Below are 26,808 nucleotides of genomic sequence, written 5' to 3' on the forward strand. Positions count from 1 at the left end.
TATCTCTGAACTCTTAGGATCTGTATTACCTTTTAGTTTACTTCTTATAAGAATGAGACCATTGTACCAGTCGCCCTGAGACAATTCAAATGATACCAAACATGACTGTAAATAACACTTGCATTAATGTAGAATATTACATTCTTCTATTGACCATTCTGAGTGAAGGGAAAGAAAGGGGATGAAAAGGAACTGATGCATATTTCAGAGAGGCATTTTCCTGCATTTTCTCTCAGTGGGATGTGGCGACAGATGTCTGTATGTTAATGCACTGTGTGTGTGTTGTCCATCTCATGAGTTCAAAGTGTCTGAGGTTCTGTAATTCTTACAGTATACATGAAAGGTTCATGTTAGCACAAAAAATATGTAAATATGTAAAACTCCTGCAACACTGTTGTTGTGTTTCAGTGCATCAAATCATCCAAGCTCGTCCTATCTGATCACGTTACGTCTGTTTCAGATTGGCAGCAGAAGTAGCGTCTATTCTCCCGAGAGTAACGTCAGGAAGACTGGATCCTACATCTATGAGGAGTTCATGCCTACAGATGGAACTGATGTGAAGGTATCACAGTCGTTCATCTTCAGCAGAGCAAAAAAGCTCACACACCATTTTCATGCATTTTCATATTAGTGGTGGTAATTCTGATTCATCAAAGTGACTAAAATAATTAGATTTTTTTAAGAGGAAAGTTCTCTCTCTCTTTGTTTCTGTTCTTCACAAAACTTCTTGAAATGTGAGACATACTGAAAACTCTTAAGTCCTGTCTGGCTGTTCAGTTTTTTATTTTATTTCCCTAGCTGGAGTTGTTACAGCATTTGGACACGTAATCAGTTTATTAAAAAAAGTACAAAAAAATGTGACTAGCACATAAATCCTTAAATATCTAATTTAAATCAGAGTTTTAGCTAAGGTGATAAAAGAGTGTCTAAACCGATTTTTTCTAATAATGTGTATTTCAAAATTATGGGTTGTGTTTACAATATGTGACCCTGGAGCACAAAAGCAGTCATGAGTAGCACAGGTATATTTGCAGCAGTAGACAACAATACATTGTATGGATCAAAATTATACATTTTTCTTTTATGCAAAAATCATTAGGACATTAAGTAAAGATCATGTTCCATGAAGATATTTTGTAAATTTCCTACCGTTAATATATCAAAACTTAATTTTTGATTAGTAATATGCATTGCTAAGAACTTCATTTGAACAACTTTAAAGGAGATTTTCTCAATATTTTGATTTTTTTGCTCCCTCAGATTCCAGATTTACAAATAGTTGTATCTCAGACAAATATTGTCCTATCCTAACAAACCATACATCAATGGAAAGATTATTTAGCTTATATAGGTTTTGTGGTCCAGGGCCACATATGTGTCCAAAATTGTGTATTAGCTGGTTAGTGCCACCTGTGACAGATTTTACAGTGTTTATCACACAGGCTCATCTAGTCAAGCTGTACATGCAGTATATTCCAGTTTTCATGAATTCAGTCATTCAGTGCAGTTATGCTGCGTCTGCAACTTAAAAGATTTTCTTCTACATTAAAGTTTTCATGAGTGAAATGCCACTGTTTGATATGCTGTCTTGTGTTTGTTCACGTCAGGTGTATACTGTAGGTTCTGACTACGCCCACGCAGAGGCCCGTAAATCTCCTGCTCTGGACGGTAAGGTGGAACGAGACAGTGAGGGGAAAGAGGTCCGTTATCCAGTCATCCTCAATGCCAGAGAGAAACTCATCGCTTGGAAAGTCTGCTTGGCTTTCAAGGTAAATGAAGATGTTGAAAACAACTCGGAGACTGCTCCTTTAAATAGTTAAAGCTTTATATCTGAAGGCGATTTCTCATTTATACATTGATGCAAACTCCTCAACTTTCAGTGACAGCTCACTTTTTTGAGCTCAAAATAGGTCACCTATGAGATTTGCTTGGATCAATGAGAAAGTGTTTTTATGAGGGGGTGTCACAAGGGTACTTGTGATCTTACAAGGATAAATAAAGAACTGGGGATGGTTGCATAAACTGTTTAGACTAGTCTTAGTCATAACTGGTCATAACTTTTTTAAATTCAGTTATGAAACATTTGTCTTATTTGCATTGGAAAAGTAAGACTGATAACCACTTGGCAACTGCTAGTAAGTTTTACATAGTATTTTCTTTACTCTTTACTTCAAAAACTGTCTGAAAACGGTAATATTTGATGTATTTGAGGTCTGAGATGTGGGAACGGTGAAGAGGGAGAGGGCAAACATTTGGGTTAGCATTGCCGTCTAATCAGCCAATATTGTCTTAAACAGCCTGCGCAGCACTTCATCTTTTATAACATGGGATTTTGACCAAATATATTCAATCTTGATTTTTGTAAAATGCTGCAACAAGATGTTTTGTTTTTTGGTGGAAAAATTACCATTTTGGAAATATAAGGTAATAAAAAATATATTTTTTTAAATACCTTAAAGTAACTACAAATGAGCATGTAAAACAAATATCTTTAAAATAATTTCCATGTGGAGCATGCCCCCAATCTGTGCAATGTTCTCACCTTTTTTCCCCCCTTACCTGTCTGCATCTGTTTACAGCAAACCGTGTGTGGGTTCGATCTGCTCCGTGCCAGTGGCCACTCATACGTCTGTGACGTTAATGGCTTCAGCTTCGTCAAGAACTCCATGAAATACTATGACGACTGTGCCAAAATCCTGGGGTTAGTACATCACACAAATACAAAATATCCTGCGATTTACAAAATCACTTTTGATTAGGTACACAGATATAATCTTAGCTTTTATTGTCAGATGCAAAAAAGGTTTTGTATTTTCTTTATAGACATGAAGTGCTGCAGTTTTTATTATAATCAAATGATAAGGATTATTAGTGCATTTAATGTACAACACACATTTATTTATACAGAGTAATGGTGTATTATATAGTTTTTCTTTTGCCCCTCAGGAATATCATCATGAGAGAACTGGCTCCACAGTTTCAGATCCCGTGGTCGATCCCTTTAGAAGCAGAAGACATTCCCATAGTTCCCACAACCTCTGGGACTATGTATGTCCTTACAAGCAAAGACAAATTACCAATGTTATTAGTGTCTAAGCTAGTGCATTTTTTTCGTTTCTAAGTATCTAAAGTTTTTAGAGGAATTGTTCTTCCAAAAATCATTTTTCTTGTCTCAAACTCATCTGACTTTCTTCTCTCTTCACCAGAGTCTCAAATTGTTAGCAAGTGCTGTCAAAATGATTAATCACAATGATGACAGAAGTTTAATTTTTGGGGAACTGTTCCTTTTAACACGCAGTAATATTATATAGTACTGCTGATGTACTGATTTATATCTCTTTATTTCTGTATAAGCTGAAAGTAAAGTTCAATGTCTTTCAGGATGGAGTTGAGGTGTGTGATCGCTGTGATTCGACATGGTGACAGAACTCCCAAACAGAAGATGAAGATGGAAGTTCGTCATCAGCGGTGCAGACTTTCACCGCTACTCTGTCGCTGATCTGTATTCATCATAAACTCACTAATTCAAAGACACTGCACAACTAAAAATCCACTATTGTATTTCTCATGTTGTGTCTTTCAGGTTTTTTGACCTCTTTGAAAAATGTGAAGGTTACAAAAGTGGAAAACTGAAATTGAAAAAACCAAAGCAACTCCAAGTAAAGAAATGTTGTTTTAATAACTAATAAGACAAGCATCTCTTCCCTCTTTATTTGACCCTCTAACTCTAGCACTCTCTATTCTAATTCTATTCTTTAAAAAAACACTGGCTCCTTTTAGACTTGCACTCTATTTACTAACTATTTCTATTTCTTTAAAAAAAAAGGCCCCTAACACTAGCTTCTCTATTCTATTTTCTATCTGTTTTCTTTTAGTTTATTATATAATTAAAAAGAAAGCCTTGCTACATGTGCTGTGTTAGGCTGACTGAGACTTGTCACAGCACTCACTATCATTGCTCTTTTGTTGGTTTTGATTGCTTCTATTGTCCTCGTTTGCAAGTCGCTTTGGATAAAAGAGTGATTTGCTCAGTTGTTTGTTGTGTTTGTTTGACTTGGACAGGAAGTGTTGGACATTGCCAGGCAGCTGTTGTTAGAACTCGGCCAAAATAACGATTCAGAAATTGAAGAGAGCAAAGCAAAGCTTGAACAGCTAAAAACAGTCCTTGAAATGTAAGTGGCTCCAGTGAGTTTATTGATAGGGGCCTTGATTCTGATTTGTAGTCTGTTCCACAAGAGAATGAAGTGCATACAGCAGAAGGGTGGGTAAATAATGACACAGTATTCATTTTTGGGTCAATCTGCCATTTTGAATTTTTATTGATAAAGCTTTCATCAGATCCTCACCAAATCATCTTTAAATCATGCTAGTAAGAAGTTTTATCAATCTGATAACGGCACCAGCTTTTGTGATATTTCAATCACTCCTTCTAATGATCCCTGCGGATGCTATCCGGTCCAAATTAATGCCACTTTTGATCGGATCATGCTTGGCCCAGTTATAACGTCTCTTGTTTGTTCAGGTACGGCCATTTCTCTGGCATTAATCGCAAGGTTCAGTTAACATATCTGCCACATGGCTGCCCTAAAACGTCCAGTGAAGAGGAAGGTAAGGATGCTCTTGCATGCATCTTTTGGCTGCTTATGATTGATTTTTATGCTGTTTATTTTGGCCTTGTTTACATGGTTTTATGTAAGGTGTAAGATCAGTTACATTTTATTAAAAACATCAGATAACAAAAGAATGACTGCAAATGCAAGTGACGTTTTTTCTTTTTTTTTTTTATCTTGCATGTTTTTCTTATGTGTTTTTTTTATATGTTGATGATGTACTGTGAAGCCAGACACGGTTTTCCACAATGTGGATGATAAAGTACAGTAAAAGTACATTTAAAGAGGGTTATTTTAGTGCAGGAATTCTCTTCCACAAAACCATGCCTTTTACGTGTTTAGATGAGCTTTTTCTGATCAATTATAAATGATTTATTGTTATAGTTGTTATTTGTTGTATTGCCGTCAGGATTTTATGTTATATTATCACTCTACTGTACGATGTCCTTGATTGCTCTGAAAGGCACCTTTAAATGAAATGTAGTATTATTATTATTGAAAAGTGGGACGCAGGGAGGGGAGAGCTTTAAGTTTGAGTAAAACCCTTGCTCTTCTTTTATTTTTTTTGGTTTATGAAGTATCAGATGGTATATCAAATTGTTAATGGTTGCTGCATCCAAGGCTGATGTATTTGATAAGGATGTGTGTGTGTGTTTGTTCAGACGTGCGGAGGGACGACCCGTCTCTCTTGCTGGTTTTGAAGTGGGGTGGAGAGCTGACTCCTGCAGGCAGGGTACAGGCTGAAGAACTTGGCCGGGCCTTCAGGTGTATGTACCCTGGAGGACAAGGTACTTTACTCTCACTGTGCTCATTATTGTCTTTATGTCTGCCCTAGTAAATAAAATTAATATATATTTAAAATACATTTATTTCATACTAACTATCGTTCAAATCTATTAATCTATTTACTGCCATATCACTTGACTACTTGTGCACAATGCACATTTCTCAATATTAAGCCTAAAATGTGTTTTAAAGTCACTATTGATGAGGATTGTATGATCTTTGAATAATACTGGCCTTTAATTGCAAGATATTTAAAGTGTATCTGACGTATACTTGCAATATCCACTTTAGCACTATCAAACATACTTCAGTGTGTCTTTAGTTGGACTTCAGCACTACTTCAGCACAATTAAAGGATTAGTTCACTTCCAGAACAAACATTTACAGATAATGTACTAACCCCCTTGTCATCCAAGATGTTCATATCTTGGACAAAACGATTGGTTATTTTCTAAATAAAAATTACAATTTATATTCTTTTTAACCTCAAACACTCGTCTTGTCTAGCTCTGCGTGAACTCTGCGTAACTTTAAAACCGTCCTACATCGCTGTTTTACCTTTTTTTGTAAAGGGCCATTGATCTTCTGCAGCGATGTAGGACGGTTACACAGAGTTCACACAGAGCTAGACAAGACGAGTGTTTGAGGTTAAAAAAAATATAAATTGTAATTTTTATTTAGAAAATAACTGATCGTTTTGCAAGAGAAGACCCTTCTTCCTCGGCTGGGATCGTTTAGAGCCCTTTGAAGCTGCATTTTGGAAGTTCAAACTCGCGGGCACCATAAAAGTCCGTTATATGGAGAGAAATCCTGAAATGTTTCCCTCAAAAAACATAATTTCTTTACGACTGAAGAAAGAAAGGCATGAACATCTTGGATGACAAGGGGGTTGAGTACATTATCTGTAAATGTTTGTTCTGGAAGTGAACTGATCCTTTAAAGTGCATTAAGTACACAATGAATTGTACCAATATTACAATTGCAGGGTATTTTTATTAAGTACATAAATATGTAAATGTATTTGTTGTAGACTTTGCATGAAATGAATGTATTTGAAATACATTTGAGTATATTTATTTGTCACTAGGGTGCTCTTTATTGTTTTTCTCCTTGTCTCAGGCGATTATGCTGGCTTTCCCGGCTGTGGCCTTCTCCGTCTGCACAGCACATACAGGCATGACCTGAAGATATACGCCTCTGATGAAGGACGCGTTCAGATGACTGCTGCAGCGTTTGCTAAAGTAGCATGACCACCTTTATTTCCTCCATTGGGTTGTAAATATAAAAGACTGATAAACTACGTGTACTGCATTAAGCTACCTGAGACTTGTTATAGCACTTATATATCATTGCGCTTTTGTTGATTTTGATTGCTTCCATTGTGCTTTGGATAAAAGCATCTGCTAAATGATTAAATGTAAATATAAATGTAATTTGATTCAGCTGTAGAGCAGCTATACTATAGTGTCTTCCACCTCAATTCTTCAAATATTTAAATTGCGAATGATCTAAAAAAAATGTATATAGTTAATGTGTTCATTTATTAAAGAAAAATAGTTTGGCAGTTTGGGAGGGTTTTGGAGAGAGGGTGCAGAATTAAACTTTTAATGTGTTAATGTTAAAAGCACAAACCGTTTTAAATATTTAAATTCCATCTTTTTTTTTATTGCATGCTTTAATGTTTATTTTGACCGCCCTAGTTTAAATATTGTTATTATACATTTTGTATTTCAATATTATTTTTAATATGCTTATTTGTCATATGCACGACTGGACGCTTGAGTTGGAGTAAGAGTATGTCTGCTGTTCCTTCAGGGCCTGCTGGCGTTAGAGGGTGAGCTGACACCCATCCTGGTGCAGATGGTGAAGAGTGCGAATATGAACGGGCTGCTGGACAGTGACAGTGACTCCTTAAGCAGCTGCCAGCAGAAAGTCAAAGCGCGACTGCATGAGATTCTGCAGAAGGACAGAGACTTCACGCCTGAAGAATACGAGAAGGTCTGGGACAATCTGGAATTATCATATTTAAGATTGATAGATTAAAGATACTTTTTGCAGAACATTGTTTGTAGAATCAGTCACAATCTTGTTCATCACTGCATTTGGGAACTATAATTTTAAAAGCATTTCTCATTATAATTCAGAAAAATAAAAGCAACTGTGAATTTACCTCTCAAAGTCATCTCAGAAATGTTCACCCGTTTTATCTGATTTTCTCTCACTGTGAGTGGTGATGTTTTGTTCTTGGCCTAGCTGGCGCCCACCTCCAGCACATCTCTGGTGAAGTCCATGCAGATGATTAAAAACCCTGTGAAGACGTGTGATAAGGTGTACTCCCTCATCCAGAACCTGACGCTGCAGATCCGCCAGAGAATGGAAGACCCCAAATCATCAGGTAGACATGATGTTAATAACTGTGCATGCTTTATTAAAGCGTTAAACAAATACATTTTACTCCTGCATATAAAGAAACCTTTGAAAGTGCATCTATTTTGTTGCAATTTATTGACATTGTGAGAATTTAATTCAAGTACAGTGTTAGGTAAATTACTCTAAAAAAGTAATTAATTACTAGTTACTAATTACATCTTCAAACGTGTAATTAGATTACTGTACAAATTACTTATTGCTAATTATTTTCTAAATCCTATATCAACCTCAACAATGAAAGTCATAAAATGGTTCTTTTAAGTAACCACATAAATTATTCTGGTCACACTTTAGATTAGGGTCCAGTTCTCACTATTAACTAATTATTAACTATTACTTTTGCTTCAATATACTACTAATTACTGCTTAGTTAGCAGTGTAGTTGTTAAGTTTAAGAATGGAGTAGGATTGAGGATTTAGAATAAGGTCTTGCAGAATACGACGGTAATATGTGCTTTTTAAGTAATAATAAACAGCCAATATCCCAGCAATATTCATGCTAATAATCAACTAGTTAATAGTGAGAATTAGACACTAAAGTGTTACCAATAGTCTTATTAACTCATCAAAGCATTTAAAGTGAGAAGGGTACATAAAAAGCATGCATTTTAAGGTTAGACTTTAAATTTTGACGTTAAATGTATTGTATATAAATGTTCTACAGTCTACACACAGTATTAAGTTCAATTACATAAGAAGTAACTGTAATTAAATTACAGAAAAAATAAGAGTAATCCCTTACTTTACTTTTTTTCAAGGGAAAAGTTAAATTACAGTAACTAATTACTTAGTAACTCGTTACACCCAACACTGTTCAAGTATTAGTTAGTTTTATGCTGAGATATTTAGAGGGCCGGGTTTTGGACGGAGGGTGTGTGGTTGGTTGCTTCTAATTGAGTGGCACATTCTCCAGATATCCAGTTGTACCACAGTGAGACTCTTGAGCTGATGCTGCGTCGGTGGTCTAAACTGGAGAAGGATTTCAAGATGAAGAACGGCCGATACAACATCAGCAAGATACCTGATATCTATGACTGCATCAAATATGACGTGCAGCACAACAGCTTGTTAAAGCTGGACGACACCATGGAAATATACCGGCTTTCCAAAGCACTGGCTGACATTGTCATCCCACAGGTGACCATTTTTATTGCAGTTTTGAATTCCTCCATTTGCTTTTGAATTAAATAAATTATGAGACCTTGTATAAATTAATATTTTTTGGTAATTGTCCTTATTTGCTCTTGTCAGGAATATGGTATTTCTCAAGCTGAGAAACTGGACATAGCCAAAGGTTACTGTACACCTCTAATCCGCAAGATCCGCTCTGATCTACAGAGGACACAAGACGATGACACTGTTAACAAACTGCACCCACTGTAAGACATTGTCTATTTCAGTGCTTGAGCTGGACTGAATAACACTCATAAAAAGACCATATAAAATCTAGGCAGTACACAGTTCAAGAACTGAAGGAACATGACGCGAGGAACAACATTTTCCTTGATCTTTATGACATTCATTGTGCTTTGTAAAAACTTAAAGAATTAGTTCACCTAAACATGAACATTTATCTTTGTTTACACACCCTAATGTAATTTCAAAGTTACACGATTTTTTAAATATATTCTCCATCCATGTCCACGCAAGCTTTAAAAAGTTCATAAAGATTTCGTAAAAGTAATCCATAGGAATCAAGCAGTTTTTATCCATGTCTCCTAAAAGAGACACGGTTGCTTTGTATGACGAACTTTGAAATCTTAAAAAAGAAAGCGCACCAAAACCAAGACTTTCATTCACAGCCATAGCCATATCACCCTGCAGCCCAAGACTGGTTCCCACTGAAGCTAAGCAGGGTTGAGCCTGGTCAGTACCTGGATGGGAGACCTCCGGTGAAAACTAGGTGCTCACCCTGTGGTCTGTGTGAGTCCTAACGCCCCGGTATAGTGACGGGGACACTATACTGTCAAAAAGCACTGTCTTTCGGATGAGATGTTAAACCGAGGTCCTGACTCTCTGTGGTCATTAAAAATCCCATGGCACTTCTCGTAAAGAGTAGGGGTGTAACCCCGGTGTCCTGGCCAAATTCCCTCTACTGGACCTTGTCTATCATGGCCTCCTAATAATCCCCATACACTTGATTGGCTCTATGACTCTCTCTCCTCTCCACCTGTAGCTGGTGTGTGGTGAGCGCACTGGTGCCGTTGTCCTGTGGCTGCCGTTGCATCATCCAAGTGGATGCTGCACACTGGTGGTGGTTTGAGGAGAGACCCCCCACATGATTGTAAAGTGCTTTGGGTGTACAGCAATACACAATAAAGCGCTATATAAATGCATCATTCATTTCATTCATATGGTCAAAGACAGGGAGGAAAATGGTCAGATGTTACCATTATTTTTGGTGCATAGTAGTGCTGTCAAACGATTAATCACATCCAAAATAAAAGTTTTTGTTTACATAATATATGTGTGTACTGTGTATATATAAATACACACACATGCATGGATATATTGAAGAAAAATGTTATGTTTATATATTAAATATATTTATTTATAATATAAGAATATAAATATATAAATGTATATACATATAAATATTTTCAAAATATATAATGTGTGTGTGTCTATTTATATATACATAATAAATATACACAGCACACACACGTATATTATGTAAACAAACACTTTTATTTTGATGCGATTAATCACGATCATTAATCGATTGACAGCACTAGGGCATAATACTTGCATTCAAAAACCTGAAATGAATTAGCATTTGATTGTAAATATTTCAGGTTTTGGGTGAATTCAAAAGGGTTTTTGGGTTGATTGTTCTGTCTGCAGATATTCCAGAGGAGTCATGTCTCCAGAGCGCCACGTGCGGACCAGACTTTACTTCACCAGTGAGAGTCACGTCCACTCTCTGCTGTCTATCTTGCGTTATGGAGCCCTCTGTGATGTATGCCCTCACTAGTATCATCTTCTAAAGGGTTACTCCATTAATCACTTACCCTCATGTCGTTCCAAACCTGTAAAAGCTTCGTTCATCTTTGGAACACAATTTAGGATATTTTGTATGAAAACCGGGAGGCTTGTGACCGTCCCATTGGCTGCCAAACAAAGGCACAGTAAAGACTGTTCTGACTATGTTTTTTATACTTTTCTGTGCCGTGACCGTGTTAATTGTTTGGCAGTCAATGGGACAGTGACAAGCCTCCCGGTTTTCATACAAAATATCCTAAATTGTGTTCCCGAAGATGAACGAAGCTTGTACGGGTTTGGAACGACATGAGGGTAAGTGTTTTATGGCAGAATTTTAATTTTGGGGTGGAGTAGCCCTTTAAAGCTTTATAAAGTACATTGAAATATTCTGGCTGTTGTTTTGCGTCTGTATCCTCAGGAGGCCAGAGATGAGCAGTGGAAGAGAGCCATGGACTACCTCAGAATAGTCAGCGAGCTCAACTACATGACACAGATAGTCATCATGCTCTATGAAGACCCAAACAAGGTACCAGCATGTCAGCACACATACAATGCTTTTAAATGACACAAAACCATTTCGCCTCTGATTTGTGTTGATACCCAAGAAATGCTTGAAATAGTTTTTCTGCACATGTAAGGTCATATTTTGAACATGCAAAACTTGTTATAACTTACCCTTTAAAATGAATGTGCTGTGTTGTAATTTTAGAAATAAAGGCCTGTCATACAGCGGGTCAGTCTACACTACCATCTTCAATAAACTCTTTTCCTTAGACGTGCTTGATTTTATTTTTTTGTAGTAGAAGAAATCGAATTTGTTGCAAGCCACTCAACAGCTGGTTTGTATGGAAGCCCGTTTCCGCCAATGAATAAAAAATAAAACGAGGTGATTTTTTTTCTCGCAATTCTGACTTTTTTTCTCGCAATTCTGACTTTTTTTTCTCGCAATTCTGAGCTATAAACTCGCAATTCTGACTTTTTCTCGCAATTGTGACTTTTTTTTCTCGCAATTGTGACTTTTTTTTCTCACAATTCTGACTTTTTTTCCTCCCAATTCTGACTCTTTTTTTTTTTTTTTTTTTTTTTCTCCCAATTCTGACTCTTTTTTTTTTTTTTTTTTTTTTTCTCCCAATTCTGACTCTTTTTTTTTTCTCCCAATTCTGACTCTTTTTTTTTTCTCCCAATTCTGACTCTTTTTTTTTTTTTTTCTCCCAATTCTGACTCTTTTTTTTTTTTTTTCTCCCAATTCTGACTCTTTTTTTTTTTTTTTTTCTCCCAATTCTGACTCTTTTTTTTTTTTTTTTCTCCCAATTCTGACTCTTTTTTTTTTTTTTTTTTCTCCCAATTCTGACTCTTTTTTTTTTTTTTTTTTCTCCCAATTCTGACTCTTTTTTTTTTTTTTTTCTCCCAATTCTGACTCTTTTTTTTCTCGCAATTCCGACTTTTTTTTCTCCCAATTCCGACTTTTTTCTCAGAATTCTGACTTTTTTTCTGGCAATTGCGAGTTTATATCTCACAACTCTGACTTTCTCGCACCATTAAAACACTCTCCGTGTAAGGCTTTGCAGTGCTTTGTTCAATTTGCTATAGATGAACTATATATTGAACTATGAATGTTGCGTCCGAATATGATTTTTGAACAAACATTCTTTATTTCTGTGTTTTGCGCTCGTGTTGGACAGTATCATTACAGCCGGGCTTTCAGACACAACATTCTTCATTTCTTTATAGTTCTGAGTTTGAGGCAGCTTCTATCGCGTTATTTTAATAACAGCTGTCAAGTAAAGAGTGTATTATTGTAACACGAGGGTGGATATATATGAATTTCCTTCACTCTCGCACACGCGCTTTCATCTCTGTTCTTGCTATAGAATTATCTTATCTCCTGTATTTAATGTTGTAAGAGATCGACCAAGCAAGAATCCCCAATGAAAATTATAAATAAATTAAGGATTTGAAGACTTATTTATTTAATCAAGCCTTTGGCATTTGATTAGGTCTGAGAACTGTGAGTGATTTGTTGTTTGATTCTTTTGTGTCTTGTTTTAATGTAACAATGTCTGTATGTATTTTAGAGTATTTTGTTATTGATTAGTCTACTTATGGACAGCACTTTGGTCCATTCTAAGTGCTTTATAAATAAAAGTTGAGTTGAGTTGAGTATTATTATTTAGTCAATTATATATGAAGAGTTCAGATGCAAAAGCCTAAATGCCATCTGAAATTAAATTAGGATTTTTCGTTTATGCTCAGTTATTTCACTTTAATGACAATGAAAAGAACCTGTACCTGAGAAAAATGCTCATTTTAGAACATTTCAGATGGCACTTAGAGGCTTTTGCATCTGAACTCTTCATATAGGCTATAGGCCTATATAATATACATACTTTTGTGATTAAATTATCGTTGATATAGACAATAATAATATAAGTTGGTCTCGTTCTGGTTGCAGTTCTGGCTGTAAACTAGTGTAAAATCTTAGAAGCATATTCAGGAAAACGTTTATGAAAATGTCCAAACACAGGAAGCCTATATTCCAGATAGGCTAAATGCCATCTAATTCAGGGGTGCAAAATTCAGTTGCTTGAGGACCACACCACAGCCCTGCAGAGTTTAGGTCCAACCCTGCTCAAAAACACGTTTTTTTTTGTTGTTTATTTATTCAGCTGAACCGTGTGTATTTGGGTTGATGCTAAACTTTGCAGTATAAATTAAGTATAAATGAAGTATTCTGCTCTTGAAGGACAGTCGGATTCTGCTGTACCAGCACATGAAGGGATTTCTGGAAATAAAGCTGCCGATGAGCTATCAATAATAGTGTTTCAATAATACACTCTTTACTTGACAGCTGTTATTAAAATAACGCGACAGAAGCTGCCTCAAACTCAGAACTATAAAGAAATGAAGAATGTTGTGTCTGAAAGCCCGGCGGTAATGATACTGTCCAACAGAATTGCGAGTTTATAGCTCCGAATTGCGAGATAAAAAAGTCGCAATTACCTTGTTTTATTTTTTATTCATTGGCGGAAACGGGCTTCCATAGGTTTGCCTATATGAGACACTCTAACAGTTAATTGCGGAAAAAGACAATTAGCTTCATATTTTGTTTTGTTTGTACATGCGTGTATGATGTTTGAGGACAGACATGCGATGTGTGTTAATAGTGTGTTAATGAGGACTTTGGATTTGTAGGATCCTTCATCAGAGGATCGTTTCCATGTGGAGCTTCATTTCAGTCCAGGAGCTAAAGGCTGTGAAGAAGATAAAAACCTGCCGTCTGGATTTGGATATAGACCAGCATCCAGAGAGGTTTGCACTGACTAATGGTGTGTGTGTGTGTGTTTCCTGTAATTTATTCTGCGCATTTCATTTGCTCTTCATTTCCTGGGTTCGGGAGGAATTGGTGGTTAAATTAAATTCAATTCAAGTTTATTTGTATAGCGCTTTTCACGATGCAAATCGTTGCAAAGCAGCTTTACGGAAAATTAAAGTTTCTACATTATATTTAGTAATAGCTTATCAGTGGTGACCAGTTGATGTCCATATGGCAGAAATGTACTGTAAAAATCAAGCAGTTAGTTAAAGCTGCAGTCCGTAACATTTTTTGGTTAAAAGTGATCCGAAATCAATATTTGAGAGAGTACATAACCAGCCAGTGTTCAAAACTATCGCCTTACTTCAGCCTGATTCACAACGGTTATCTTATAATAATGTTTTCTAATTTGAGTGGTACGGATAGGTTTTCGTGGGAGATTCGAGCATAGCACTGCGTCATTACGTCACATCAGTAAACATAAAGAAGTTGTCCCGGCTACTAGGCTATCACGTGTGAGGATCCTGCAGGTGACGGATCGTTTAGCCTTTTCTCACAGCAGCTGGAATAATTAAACGTGTCATTTTGATAGCGGTTTCCAGTTTTAAATATGCCTCTGATTACAGATAGCCTGGGATTACACACGATATGTTTTTTAAAGAAAACCAGTTCGAAGGGAGCACAGTTTGCTTTTTGGGTTAAAAGAATTTCTTAATATGAAATTCAAATGGCATGACAATTAGATTAGACTGTACAGAAATTGAAATCTACACTGTAATACACTATACTCAGTCACGCAATGCTGATGTTGTTAACATTAATCATTTGAGAATAAAGTAGAACAATAATTTCCACAGTTAGATGTGATATAATCTTTAGATTAAATCACCATTGGTAGCGCAATTTAATGCTTTTTTCCCTTGGTCAGAACAAACGTGGCAGACTTGTTACTTGTTCAGATGGCAATATCTGGTGAAAGTTCTTATTTGGGTCATATATTCTAAGACGTAGGCTAGAGTCTGTGATTGTGAAGTACGGTAAACATCCACACCGGTGCGGTGACTGACTGCCACACACTCTTCAAAGCATTAGATTCATCTGCGCTGGAGCCGTGCCGACTCTCAACCCCACGCAAGCCACATAATTCCCCAAAAAGCTGCAATTCCAGGTTTTCAAACAGAGATGGCGACAAAGAGGCAAAACTTACGGACTGCAGCTTTAATATCACGTAACCAAACAGACGGTGAACACTATTAACAGCAATGATTAAAGACTCCATCTCAATTAAGAGTTGCTATTTACAGTATATATTTTTGTATATACAGTATATATATTATTCTCAAATGCGCTTGAATGTTGAATGTATCTCAGAATGAGGGCTCCAAGAAGAAATCCCATAATGACAGTGATGAGGAGGCCGGTGGTGCTAAACGTGACGAGCCGGATCGAGCTCTTATGATGTTCCGCCCCATGGTGTCAGATCCCATCTACATCCACAGGAAGTCCCCTCTTCCCCGCTCCAAAAAGATCGGCTCTGTGGAAGTAAGTTATTATACAGTATGTTATCATAAAAAAGGGAAAAGACAATCAAATTAAGTCATTCACAGTTAATAGCCCCTTTCACAAATGCAGACTTTACTGGAAAATTACTGGTAAATTGCCAATGAAACAATGCTCGCTATGGAGTGCGACAGCACATTTTTTTGTGCTCTGCATAAGTGTGTGTGTGTGTGTATATATATATATACACACACACACACAGACAGAGAGAGAGAGTTTTTGAATGAATGAATTTCACTAGCGATATACTGCACAGACTCAGTTACCAAGTACAAGTATGCCAGGCTATTGTACATGATAGTAATTAAAATATGGCTTAAGAAACTCAGTTACACTTTACAGTAACGTTTCAGTTGTTAACATGAACTAGCAATGAGCCATATGCTTTTTTTATAGTAGTTAATAAAAATACAGGTGTTAACTTTTTTTTTTTTGTTTGTTTGTTTAACTAATGTTAAACAGATACGACTTTAGATTTTTAAAATGCATTAGTTAAAATTGACATTAATATGAATTCTATAAAGGTTTTGTTAATTGTTAGTTCATATTAACTAATGTTAATTAATGTAAATTAAGAGAAATTCATATGATCAAATTTGTTTGTATACAAAACTGATTTCAAGCATTCAAGTACAAGCTTTTAAATTAAAAGGTTTTTAAAATCACAAAGAAATGCAGTGTTTTTGCTGGTTGTTAATGTGCTGTGCATAGCTAGAATAATATAGTTGTTAAAACATCTTTTTCCATTGCTGTGACATTCACATTATGCAGGAATATGATCAATTTCAACAGTCTCTCTTAAAGTGAATATACTTTTACATGTCCTTAACCTTTAACGTGCCAAAGCCTTCTTTTCACTTTCAGTTTCTGTCCATTTGAATCTTGTTTTTAGTAATCAGTTTGATGTTTCTATATTTTGTTTTCTTCATGGATGTAATTTTAAAGTATGTACATTTTTCTCAAAATGGGAGCAAAATAGTGCGTTATTATTCTGGGTCTACAACTATTGCATTATAGTTTAAAATATAATAACAGTGATGATTCTGTCATCAAACGTAGACTTAACTGTAACTTTCTTTTCTTTTCCCAGCTCTGTATCACTCATCGTTAGACAGAGCGTTGCTTTAGTTCAGCGTGTTTATTAGTTTAGCCCAAATGAAAATTCATCAACTGTATGTTTCTACTACATTTTTCCTACTAATCTATCTTCCCATCAGAGTCCATGCTTCTTTAATAATGAGAGAGTTATTTATAACAATCATTTTACCATGCTCTGTCTGAATACTCTGTTCTGATTGGCTGAGATGTGTGCGTTAAATCAATGTAATGCACAAGTGGTTCCAGTCAGTTCTAAGTTAATGCACTAAGTTCAGTGAAGCACACGCATGCAGACAGTCACTCGCGCACACAGAAACATTCAGGAGCTACGTTCAAGCACCATTATATTTCTCAGCAGTTATTATATTAGCCTACAGAAGTTACAATGCAATGTATTGGTTTCTCACCACAAATGTGTATTATTTTGAAAACTGCCACCGTCTCTTATTTGTTGTCTTTTTTTAGTCCCCATTGCAGAAAGACTTTATCAAGACGCCTGCTGGCAAAGTATGAGCACACTTAGCTGTGTTTGTCTTCTGTGAGAGAAAGGCCTTGGTAGTGACTGTTGGTGGACTCGTAGCCGGACTGTTGTTAATGTTGCATGACTGTGCTGTTTCTGCCCCCTGTCTCACTTCCAGGAAGAGAGCCCCCTGAGTGTGTCTAGCCCTGACTCTATAGGTACCTGGATTCATTACACCTGTGGTGTTGGTACTGGGCGTCGAAGACGCAGATCAGGGGACCAAATAACTTCCTCCCCAGTCTCCCCCAAATCACTGGCTTTCACATCCAGTATTTTTGGCTCATGGCAACAGGTTTTTACCAATTTAATTCATTCTTCACACCAACCACTAACGTACTGTTCATTCACACTCAAGATCTTGGCGGCGGTCAGCAAGGACACCTAATAAGCAGATGAATTAAAAGAGAGCACTATTATCTCATTCGTCATGTGTTTTGTTGAAATGTAATGCACTGGTTTGTGTTCTGGAATATCAGCATTTCCGTTAGTTTTACCAGTTTAGGTCTAGCAAAAGTGTCTTTGAAGAGGATGTATCTTCTTTATGTGATCTGTTCTAAACATATGAAAACTTACCTTATCTCCATTGACTGAGTAGTACTACATTTTGTGGTCCATTATATAGACAAAAATATCCATTAATGTCACAACACCGAATACCCAGTCTTTGTTTTTACAGACCAATGGTTTCTCAGTTTTAAAGTCAACACGAAATGAAGATTTGCAAAAAAAAATTCTCGATGCATGTTCTTCACCTTACTGTGTGTTATTAATCAGTGCATTTTACTCCGAAAAAAATCACACAGGCCACCCAGCTAAATAGTTTAGTCTTTGTTTTTGGATATTGTTGTAGGTGGTACACTTTTTGTATCGGGGATTCTTGCCAAAAGTTAATTAGTGTACGTAAAAATGACTGCAGTAATGGAACATGAGAATGAACTTTAACTATTGTAACAAAGGTGATTTTTTTTGTTTATTTGAAGTAAGTTTTCTGCATTGTTTTTCAGGAAGGGGGTAGTCCTCCACAATGCACTGCAAACCCTCCATTCTGGTTTTGAACAGCTATGTTTCAATTAATTCCTGATGGATGAACTCAAGTCTTGCCCCTCACTTTTTTTCCTCATTGAATGTCCTCAGAAATGCATAATTTTAAGAAAGTAAAATAGGCTGCAAATGCCATTTCAGGTTGACTTTAAATTCTGCTTTATTTATGCATACTAATGTTGTTATTATCATCATTCTTATCATTCTTGTTATTTATGAGACTGACCTGAATGTCATACCGTGTAGAAAGTAAATATTTTGTTATGAGAAAAGATACTTTTGACCTTTGCTGCTTTTTCAGACCATAAACTAAAAATCTCATGATAACTTTTCAGTATTTTATTGTTCTCTCTTCTCCAATCTACTGTCTTTATCCATGTTTAGCCTCTCAACTCTTTTCATTCATCTGCTGTGCCATTAGCTGTCCTTTGCATCCTGCTCCATTTTAATAATGACAAACTTGATCTGACCTGTGGGCTGCTGTGGGATATGTGTTACTGATGTCATGTACAGGGTGGACTATGCTTGTCACTCATCTCTTCCAGGACAGAAGTTTGTCTCTGCTTTGGCTCTTCTTAATATTCATTGGTCCCTGTCCTCAGCCAGTTCTTCATTTCTTGTTTTTACAGTTCATTAGGAAGCTCTTAGAGTATAAACGCACATGGTGTTTAACCATTTAGTGAGCATCACTATTTTTTTGTTTTACAATAATTATAACCCACATGTTATAATTATGCTCGTGTCTTTGTTTTGCGATATTATTGCTTGGTCGGATTGTTCCATGTCAGTTTTCCTGTCATTTGTACACATTATAACAAAGTGGGAACCTCGGTCAAGTGCTTAACTCAAGTTTTCAACTAAATAAACACAGTTGACACTGGAGTCTTTGGAGAGTAACTAGATGCAGTATAGACATGCTTGATCTTGATTTCAAATGCTTTTATCTTAAAACAATATCTTTCAGATAGATTGAAGTTTCTTTGATGTATACACTGACGTTCAAAAGTTTGGGATCAGTAAGATTTAGAATGATTTTTTTGTTTTCTTCTGCTCATCAAGGCTTGTATCTATTTGAGCAAAAATACAGAAAAAAATTTAATTTTGTGAAATAATTTAAAAGAACAGTTTTCTATCTTAATGTAGTTTAAAATAGAATGTATTCCTGTGAAGCAAAGCTGTATTTCCAGCATCATTACTCTCGTCCTCAGTATCACACGATCCTTCAGAAATCATTATAATATGCTGATTTATTATCAGTGTTGGAGACCGTTCCACTGCTTCATATTTTTGGGACCTGTGATATTTTTTTCAAGATTCTTTAATTTAAAAAAAAGTTAAAAAGAACAGTTTTATTCAAAATAGAAATTTTGTATTACAATATGCACTACTATTCAAAAGTTTGGGGTCAGTACATTTTTTTAAAGAAATTAATACTTTTATTCAGGAGGAATGTGTTAAATGGATGAAAAGTGATAGTAAAGACTTATATTGTTAGTAAAGATTTCTCTTTTGAATAAATGCCGTTCTTTTTTTAACTTTTTGTTCATCAAAGAATCAAAGAAAAGTATCACAAGTTCCAGAAAAAATATGAAGCAGCACAACAGTTTCAACACTCATAATAAATCAGAATATTATATTGATTTCTGAAGGATCATGTGGAGTAATGATCCTGAAAATTCAGCGCTGCGTCACAGAAATAAATGAGATTTTAAAGTATATTCAAATAGGAAACCAATATTAGAAATTGCAATAAGATTTCATAATATTACAGTTTTTTTCTGTATTTTTTTTATCAAATAAATACAGCCTTGATGAGCAGAAGAGACTCCATTAAAAAAAACTTTAAAAAATCTTACTGATCCCAAACGTTTGAACGGCAGTGTAGGACATAAAGACAGATTTAAAGAGTATTTTTATTGCCACGGTCTCCATTGACAATGCTTTTAGTTGAGAACTAGGCTGAATCTGTGACCTGATCTGTCAGGGTTTATAGGAAATCAAGATTGATCCAGGCCTCAGGTAACACAAGAGTGCTGTTTATTGTCCTGTGCCAAGGATAACCTCTTTTTCCTCCAAAGTAGATTTCATAATTTCAAAGTTTCTTTTGGTTTTGCATGAAACTTGAAATGAACATTTTTAACAGAAAAATAACCGGGCTGTTTCCTGCTCTGTTGGGTTTTACATGAATGCAAACGCATATGATTTGTACTCTATAAACTGTTGCCATGTTTGTCCTCATACCCTTCTGCATTCCTGATCTCATTTCCTGTTTCTGATATGGAATGGAGTCTGTGTGGCAATGCTAAACGCATGGTCCATTTCTGTTTCCTCATGCTGGGTTTTGTTTTGTTTTTGGTGTATAGACCTGTGAACTCACATTTACAGTGCTGCTTATTAACATCTGGAATATGCCTGCTAGATGGGTTGGCGTTTTGTTAAGTAGTTATTGTTGTGTGCTTGTGCTCTTTCAGGTTCTGTCCGAGAACAACAGCCACAGCAGACCCAGCAGACTGCACCCGGATCACAAGCTCACCGCTGGAATAGGTAAGATGTCACTGCACACTCATAATGTTCATTTATCAACTGACCAGACATGTTTTATAATATCCTGAATGTTCATTATGGAGGAACTGTCCTGGTCATGTCCAAATAATGTTTGCCGTTCCATTTCTAATCTCTGTTGTATGTGATGTTGATGTTGCTGCTGTCTTGATCCTCTAAACCCAATGACCAATTAATTTGGGTCTGAACTGAAACTGAATGTGTAATTCTATCAGTGAGCTTTACTCTGAAACACACTGTTCAAAGATTTTTGCCACACAGCTGACTAATACAGTGCTGACTCTCATATATGCTTGTAATGTCCTTTGTGTGTTTGTAGGCCTTTATACACAAACGCTCATGGTTTGCAGCATATACTTTTGCCTTACTGTGTGATTATACATATTTGTATCAGGACAGGGGACGTGAAATACTTTTGGATGTCCTGCGGTGTGACATGCTCTACATTAGGGCTGGGCAATATGGCCAAAAATATCATCACAATCATTTTTTCATATCAGTCGATAACGATAATCGTCACGATAAATGTCATATTTTTATTTATTTTGCTCCCTAGAGAAAGTTGTAGAAACCAGACCATTAATTGTGCTACTCTTTATGGTCAGAACATGACTTTACTTTACGTGACAGAACAGACAACACTTTACACTTTTCCAGTCATTTCTGCTTGACAAAATAAATATCTTAATAGATTAGTTTCTGCATATTCTAATGAGTGATATTGTTTCAAATCAGGAAACGAGTTTGTGTTGCTTGATAATATGACATTTTTTGTCTCTTAGAAATGCACATTTGACAGTAGCTTGAGTTGGGATGCAGATGTATATGTTCATTATCAAAATGGTGACATTTAATTATTCCGACTGTTTGAGTTTTATTAAAATTAACTATTGGTCTTTCATCGTAGCATATATTTAGGTCATAATAACCACAGTTAAAAACACCTCAGTACCATAGTAAAAAAAGGTAACGATAGTTTCTAGGCATTTGTATGAAAAACAGTGGTCTAAATACATTTAGTATAAAAAACAAATACTATAATTATATTCCATTACTCCTTAATACATTTAATGCATGTGTGATATAATAAAATTCAATACAAATACCCACATTTGTGACCCTGGACCACAAAACAAGTCATAAGGGTCATTTAAAAAAAAAAAAAAAAAAAAAAGATTTAGGACAATATTTGTCTGAGATATAACTATTTGAAAATCTGGAATCTGAGGGAGCAAAAAAATCTAAATATTGAGAAAATCTCCTTTAAAGATGTTCAAATGAAGTTCTTAGCAATGCATATTACTAATCAAAAATTAAGTTTTGATATATTTACAGTAGGAAATTTACTAAATATCTTCATGGAACATGATCTTTACTTAATATCCTAATGATTTTTGGCATTAAAGAAAAATTTATCATTTTGACCCATACAATGTATTTTTGGCTATTGCTACAAATATACCCAGCGACTTAAAACTGGTTTAGTGCTCCAGGGTCACATTTCTGACACAATACCAAGTTAGCGTTATTACAGTAAATCCATGGTAGATGATGGCGATCTGTTGATTGAAAAGCCTCCTGACTGTATCATTGTTTCTGCAGTTTGTCAGCACTGTATCATCTGACTCTAAACTAGTTTAAATCAAGTCATTTGTGCTCTTCGCTGAATTCAAGCACTTCACACTGGATCTGACAGCGCTGTTTAGCGAGATTCATCTGCTCTAGTGAGCTCACAACCACTGCGCTGCCGTTTGAACTTTGATCCGAGCGGATAAACGGTCCGTGTGGCGCGCTTCAAATGAGTTTTCACTCCGCTTTTGGCGCATAAACATTATACTGAACATTTATCAAACTCTTATCGTTTTATCAAGGAAAATTATATCGTGAAAATTATCATTAGCGATTTATCGCCCAGCCCTACTCTACATGTATTTTATTCTATTTCTATTCTTTTATGGCTCATAATAGCAATTGATTGTATTTTTGTATTCACTGCAAAAAAAAGTAATTAATTTGTCATACTGCTGGACAGTTTAAAAGTGCTTCAAATATGGTGAGCAGTTACTGGATCTAGAAAGTGCTCTTTGCTTTATATATTCATATACACTTAAAACTAAAATTTGGATGTTGATTGGTGGGAAAAGTAGTGCATGGACACCTTACCAAGAAAGAATGTGTTGTGTTGCTTAATTTTTTACTTTGTGATGTGTGCATATCAAATAATTTTTCATATTTTATTATTTAAAACAAGAGACTACAAAGTGGTGAAAATGTGCTTAAATACTATAAAGGTTACGAATGTTGTTGTCAGCTGTTAAAAATGCCCATACATTCACAGCAAAATGTATTCTGTTCATACAGATTGATTTGATTCAATACAGACTGATTGAAACAATCGTTAAAAACTAACTGATATGACACCTCTGGAATGCAATTGTAGTAAATATGATTTTAGGTGGGTATAGTGCATTTTGTCAGTAATTGCTTGATATGTGACCCTTACATTTTACTGGTCGCTGAGTGCTTTTTAATTCATACTCTTAAAGTGAGGACCTCTGAAGATCAGTTTGCCTTACCAGGTTGCCATGACAAAAGACATTACTGTCATTATGGGATGCTTTCAGTGAGGCTGCACTACTCATTCTGTGGCAAGAATCTTCTAGAAATGCATGCTGCATGCATTGCGAGGTGTGTCTCTTGAACACCCGATTGCTGTATGTATCTTCTCTAACTCCCATCAGGGTCTCATTGCGCTGGCTTGTTTAGCACCATGGTGCTGGGCGGCTCCTCCAGTGCTCCTAACCTACAAGATTACGCTCACGCACACCGTAAAAAGCTGACCTCCTCTGGCTTCTTAGATGGTATGTGCAAACACGTACACACACCTTCTAATGGTGAATCCCCGTCCCTGTTTTTAAGGAATCCTGGAGTCGTTCTCAACTGCTTGCATTGAAATACAGACAGGTCCATAAATATTGGGACATCGACACACATCGACTCTATACACCACCACAATGGATTTCAAATGAAACGAACAAGATGTGCTTTAACTGCAGACTGTCAGCTTTAATTTGAGGGTATTTACATCCAAATCAGGTGAACTGTGTAGGAATTACAACAGTTTGCATATGTGCCTCCCACTTGTTAAGGGACCAAAAGTAATGGGACAGAATAATAACCATAAATCAAACTTTCACTTTTTAATACTTGGTTGCAAATCCTTTGTAGTCAATTACAGCCTGAAGTCTGGAACGCATAGACATCACCAGACGCTGGGTTTCATCCCTGGTGATGCTCTGCCAGGCCTCTACTGCAACCGTCTTCAGTTCCTGCTTGTTCTTGGGGCATTTTCCCTTCAGTTTTGTCTTCAGCAAGTGAAATGCATGCTCAATCGGATTCAGGTCAGGTGATTGACTTGGCCATTGCATAACAGTCCACTTCTTTCCCTTCAAAAACTCTTTGGTTGCTTTTGCAGTATGCTTTGGGTCATTGTCCATCTGCACTGTGAAGCGCCGTCCAGTGAGTTCTGAAGCATTTGGCTGAATATAAGCAGATAATATTGCCCGAAACACTTCAGAATTCATCCTTCTGCTTTTGTCAGCAGTCACATCATCAGTAAATACAAGAGAACCAGTTCCACTGGCAGCCATACATGCCCACGCCATGACACTACCACCACCATGCTTCACTGATGAGGTGGTATGCTTAGGATCATGAGCAGTTCCTTTCCTTCTCCATACTCTTCTCTTCCCATCACTCTGGTACAAGTTGATCTTGGTCTCATCTGTCCATAGGATGTTGTTCCAGAACTGTGAAGGCTTTTTTAGATGTCGTTTGGCAAACTCTAATCTGGCCTTCCTGTTTTTGAGGCTCACCAATGGTTTACATCTTGTGGTGAACCCTCTGTATTCACTCTGGTGAAGTCTTCTCTTGATTGTTGACTTTGACACACATACACCTACCTCCTGGAGAGTGTTCTTGATCTGGCCAACTGTTGTGAAGGGTGTTTTCTTCACCAGGGAAAGAGTTCTTCGTTCATCCACCACAGTTGTTTTCCGTGGTCTTCCGGGTCTTTTGGTGTTGCTGAGCTCACCGGTGCGTTCCTTCTTTTTAAGAATGTTCCAGACAGTTGTTTTGGCCACGCCTAATGTTTTTGCTATCTCTCTGATGGGTTTGTTTTGTTTTTTCAGCCTAATGATGGCTTGCTGCACTGATAGTGACAGCTCTTTGGATCTCAGCTTGACAGTTGACAGCAACCGATTCCAAATGCAAATAGCACACTTGAAATTAACTCTGGACCTTTTATCTGCTCATTGTAATTGGGATAATGAGGGAATAACACACACCTGGCCATGGAACAGCTGAGAAGCCAATTGTCCCATTACTTTTGGTCCCTTAACAAGTGGGAGGCACATATGCAAACTGTTGTAATTCCTACACCGTTCACCTGATTTGGATTGTAAATACCCTCAAATTAAAGCTGACAGTCTGCAGTTAAAGCACATCTTGTTCGTTTCATTTGAAATCCATTGTGGTGGTGTATAGAGCCAAAAATGTTAGAATTGTGTCGATGTCCCAATATTTATGGACCTGACTGTAAGTCGTCTTTTTGTTGTTTTTGCCCTGAGTGATGTATTTATGCTGCAAAATCTACAGTACAACAACCTCAGGATCTTTTTTTTTAATTCTGCACCTCATGAAAGAAATGTATGCTATGATCTGTGCATAGTGTATGTTTCATGAAAAATCTGGTTTAATAATAAGACAATAAGCTGTTGTCTAGAAGCCCTCAAAAAAAAAACTATAGTTCCTTTTTGTTAATTTAATTAATTCTATGTGTAGTCTACGTCCCGTCCTGTGTAACATTAAAAAATATTGTTACTTCATGCTTTCTTTTTTTAATTTAATTTACCTTAATGTAACTACCACTGTACATCATAAACACATCCCTTATACCCTATTTTCTTTAAAAGTTTTCTTTAGTTTTCCCTACAGCAGCTATACCAATAGTATTATCATATTTCAACTTAATAACAAACATTTCATTTGAGTTCACCAAAAAGCTATAAGCTCTATTCAAATACACTGTGTAATTAAAATTTAACTAAATGAACTAAAAGCATTAAAATTACAAATAAATAGATTATCTCATCATTTTACTCATCCTCATTTCGTTCCAATCCATTGTTCATCTTTGAAACAAGCAAATAATTTTTTAATGAATCCTGATAGATTTCTGTTCCTACACTGGAAGTCCTTGCAACCAAAACTTTATTTAAAATGCATTTAAAATGTTCATTAAAACGTGGTAAATGCAATCCAAATGAATCAAGCAGTTCAATCCATGTCTTGAAGAGATGCACTTTATATAATGAACACATTTAATTTTCATATTTTGGTGACAAACTTTTAATTTAGTAAATTTCAAGATTTTACAATTCTCAATTTTTTTGTTTCAATTCATTACAGCGTATACAAGGCAGTTTTATGTCATTTGTTGATCTGTCTGTTGTTGATACTCCAATATGATTGGCTAAAATTAGAGAAATACAGCAGAAACTAAAAGTACATTACGGTAGTGCTCTGGGTTTACTGTATTTCCCTTCTCCAGTGTCTTTAAATACAGACATGACGTAAACATCCTAGAACCAATCACCAATCAAGTTTCCCAGCATCAATACCTCGGCTCTGAATTAAAATAGCTGAGTTAGAGTACAGCAAGAATGGTTTTGAACAGATTTAGGGATATTTTGTTAACATTCACACAAAAAAAAAACATTTTAGTTGGTAAATTTAATTTCTCTTGTACAATTATGCATTTCTTTTAGTATAAAACTGACCTGAGCGGCGCGGACAGGTCTGTGATGAGCACAATATCTGGATCAGTGAATGAGGCAAGCAGTATG

The 26,808-nt window shown here is 36.1% G+C and overlaps 1 protein-coding gene across 5 annotated transcripts in view; it reads left to right on the forward strand.

Annotated features, from left to right (window-relative positions):
• The window catches only part of LOC306865901 (inositol hexakisphosphate and diphosphoinositol-pentakisphosphate kinase 2-like), a 71,895-nt gene that overhangs the window by 36,447 nt on the left and 8,640 nt on the right, over positions 1-26,808 (forward strand). For 2 of the 5 annotated variants that reach the window (XM_079410730.1, XM_079410731.1), the window contains exons 8-28: positions 461-562; positions 1,608-1,769; positions 2,580-2,701; positions 2,947-3,048; positions 3,382-3,468; positions 3,584-3,659; positions 4,063-4,172; positions 4,523-4,608; positions 5,273-5,398; positions 6,516-6,637; positions 7,212-7,394; positions 7,650-7,791; positions 8,740-8,963; positions 9,078-9,205; positions 10,671-10,785; positions 11,227-11,334; positions 14,001-14,117; positions 15,493-15,663; positions 17,418-17,591; positions 20,812-20,884; positions 23,644-23,763. In XM_079410730.1, coding sequence (XP_079266856.1) covers positions 461-562; positions 1,608-1,769; positions 2,580-2,701; positions 2,947-3,048; positions 3,382-3,468; positions 3,584-3,659; positions 4,063-4,172; positions 4,523-4,608; positions 5,273-5,398; positions 6,516-6,637; positions 7,212-7,394; positions 7,650-7,791; positions 8,740-8,963; positions 9,078-9,205; positions 10,671-10,785; positions 11,227-11,334; positions 14,001-14,117; positions 15,493-15,663; positions 17,418-17,591; positions 20,812-20,884; positions 23,644-23,763 — 2,650 coding nt within the window. The remainder of the gene's footprint in view (positions 1-460; positions 563-1,607; positions 1,770-2,579; positions 2,702-2,946; positions 3,049-3,381; positions 3,469-3,583; positions 3,660-4,062; positions 4,173-4,522; positions 4,609-5,272; positions 5,399-6,515; positions 6,638-7,211; positions 7,395-7,649; positions 7,792-8,739; positions 8,964-9,077; positions 9,206-10,670; positions 10,786-11,226; positions 11,335-14,000; positions 14,118-15,492; positions 15,664-17,417; positions 17,592-20,811; positions 20,885-23,643; positions 23,764-26,808) is intronic. The other 3 variants (XM_079410732.1, XM_079410733.1, XM_079410734.1) reach the window with 3 other exon arrangements.

The sequence above is a fragment of the Barbus barbus genome (assembly GCF_936440315.1).
Source record: "Barbus barbus genome assembly, chromosome: 47".
Lineage (NCBI taxonomy): Eukaryota > Metazoa > Chordata > Actinopteri > Cypriniformes > Cyprinidae > Barbus > Barbus barbus.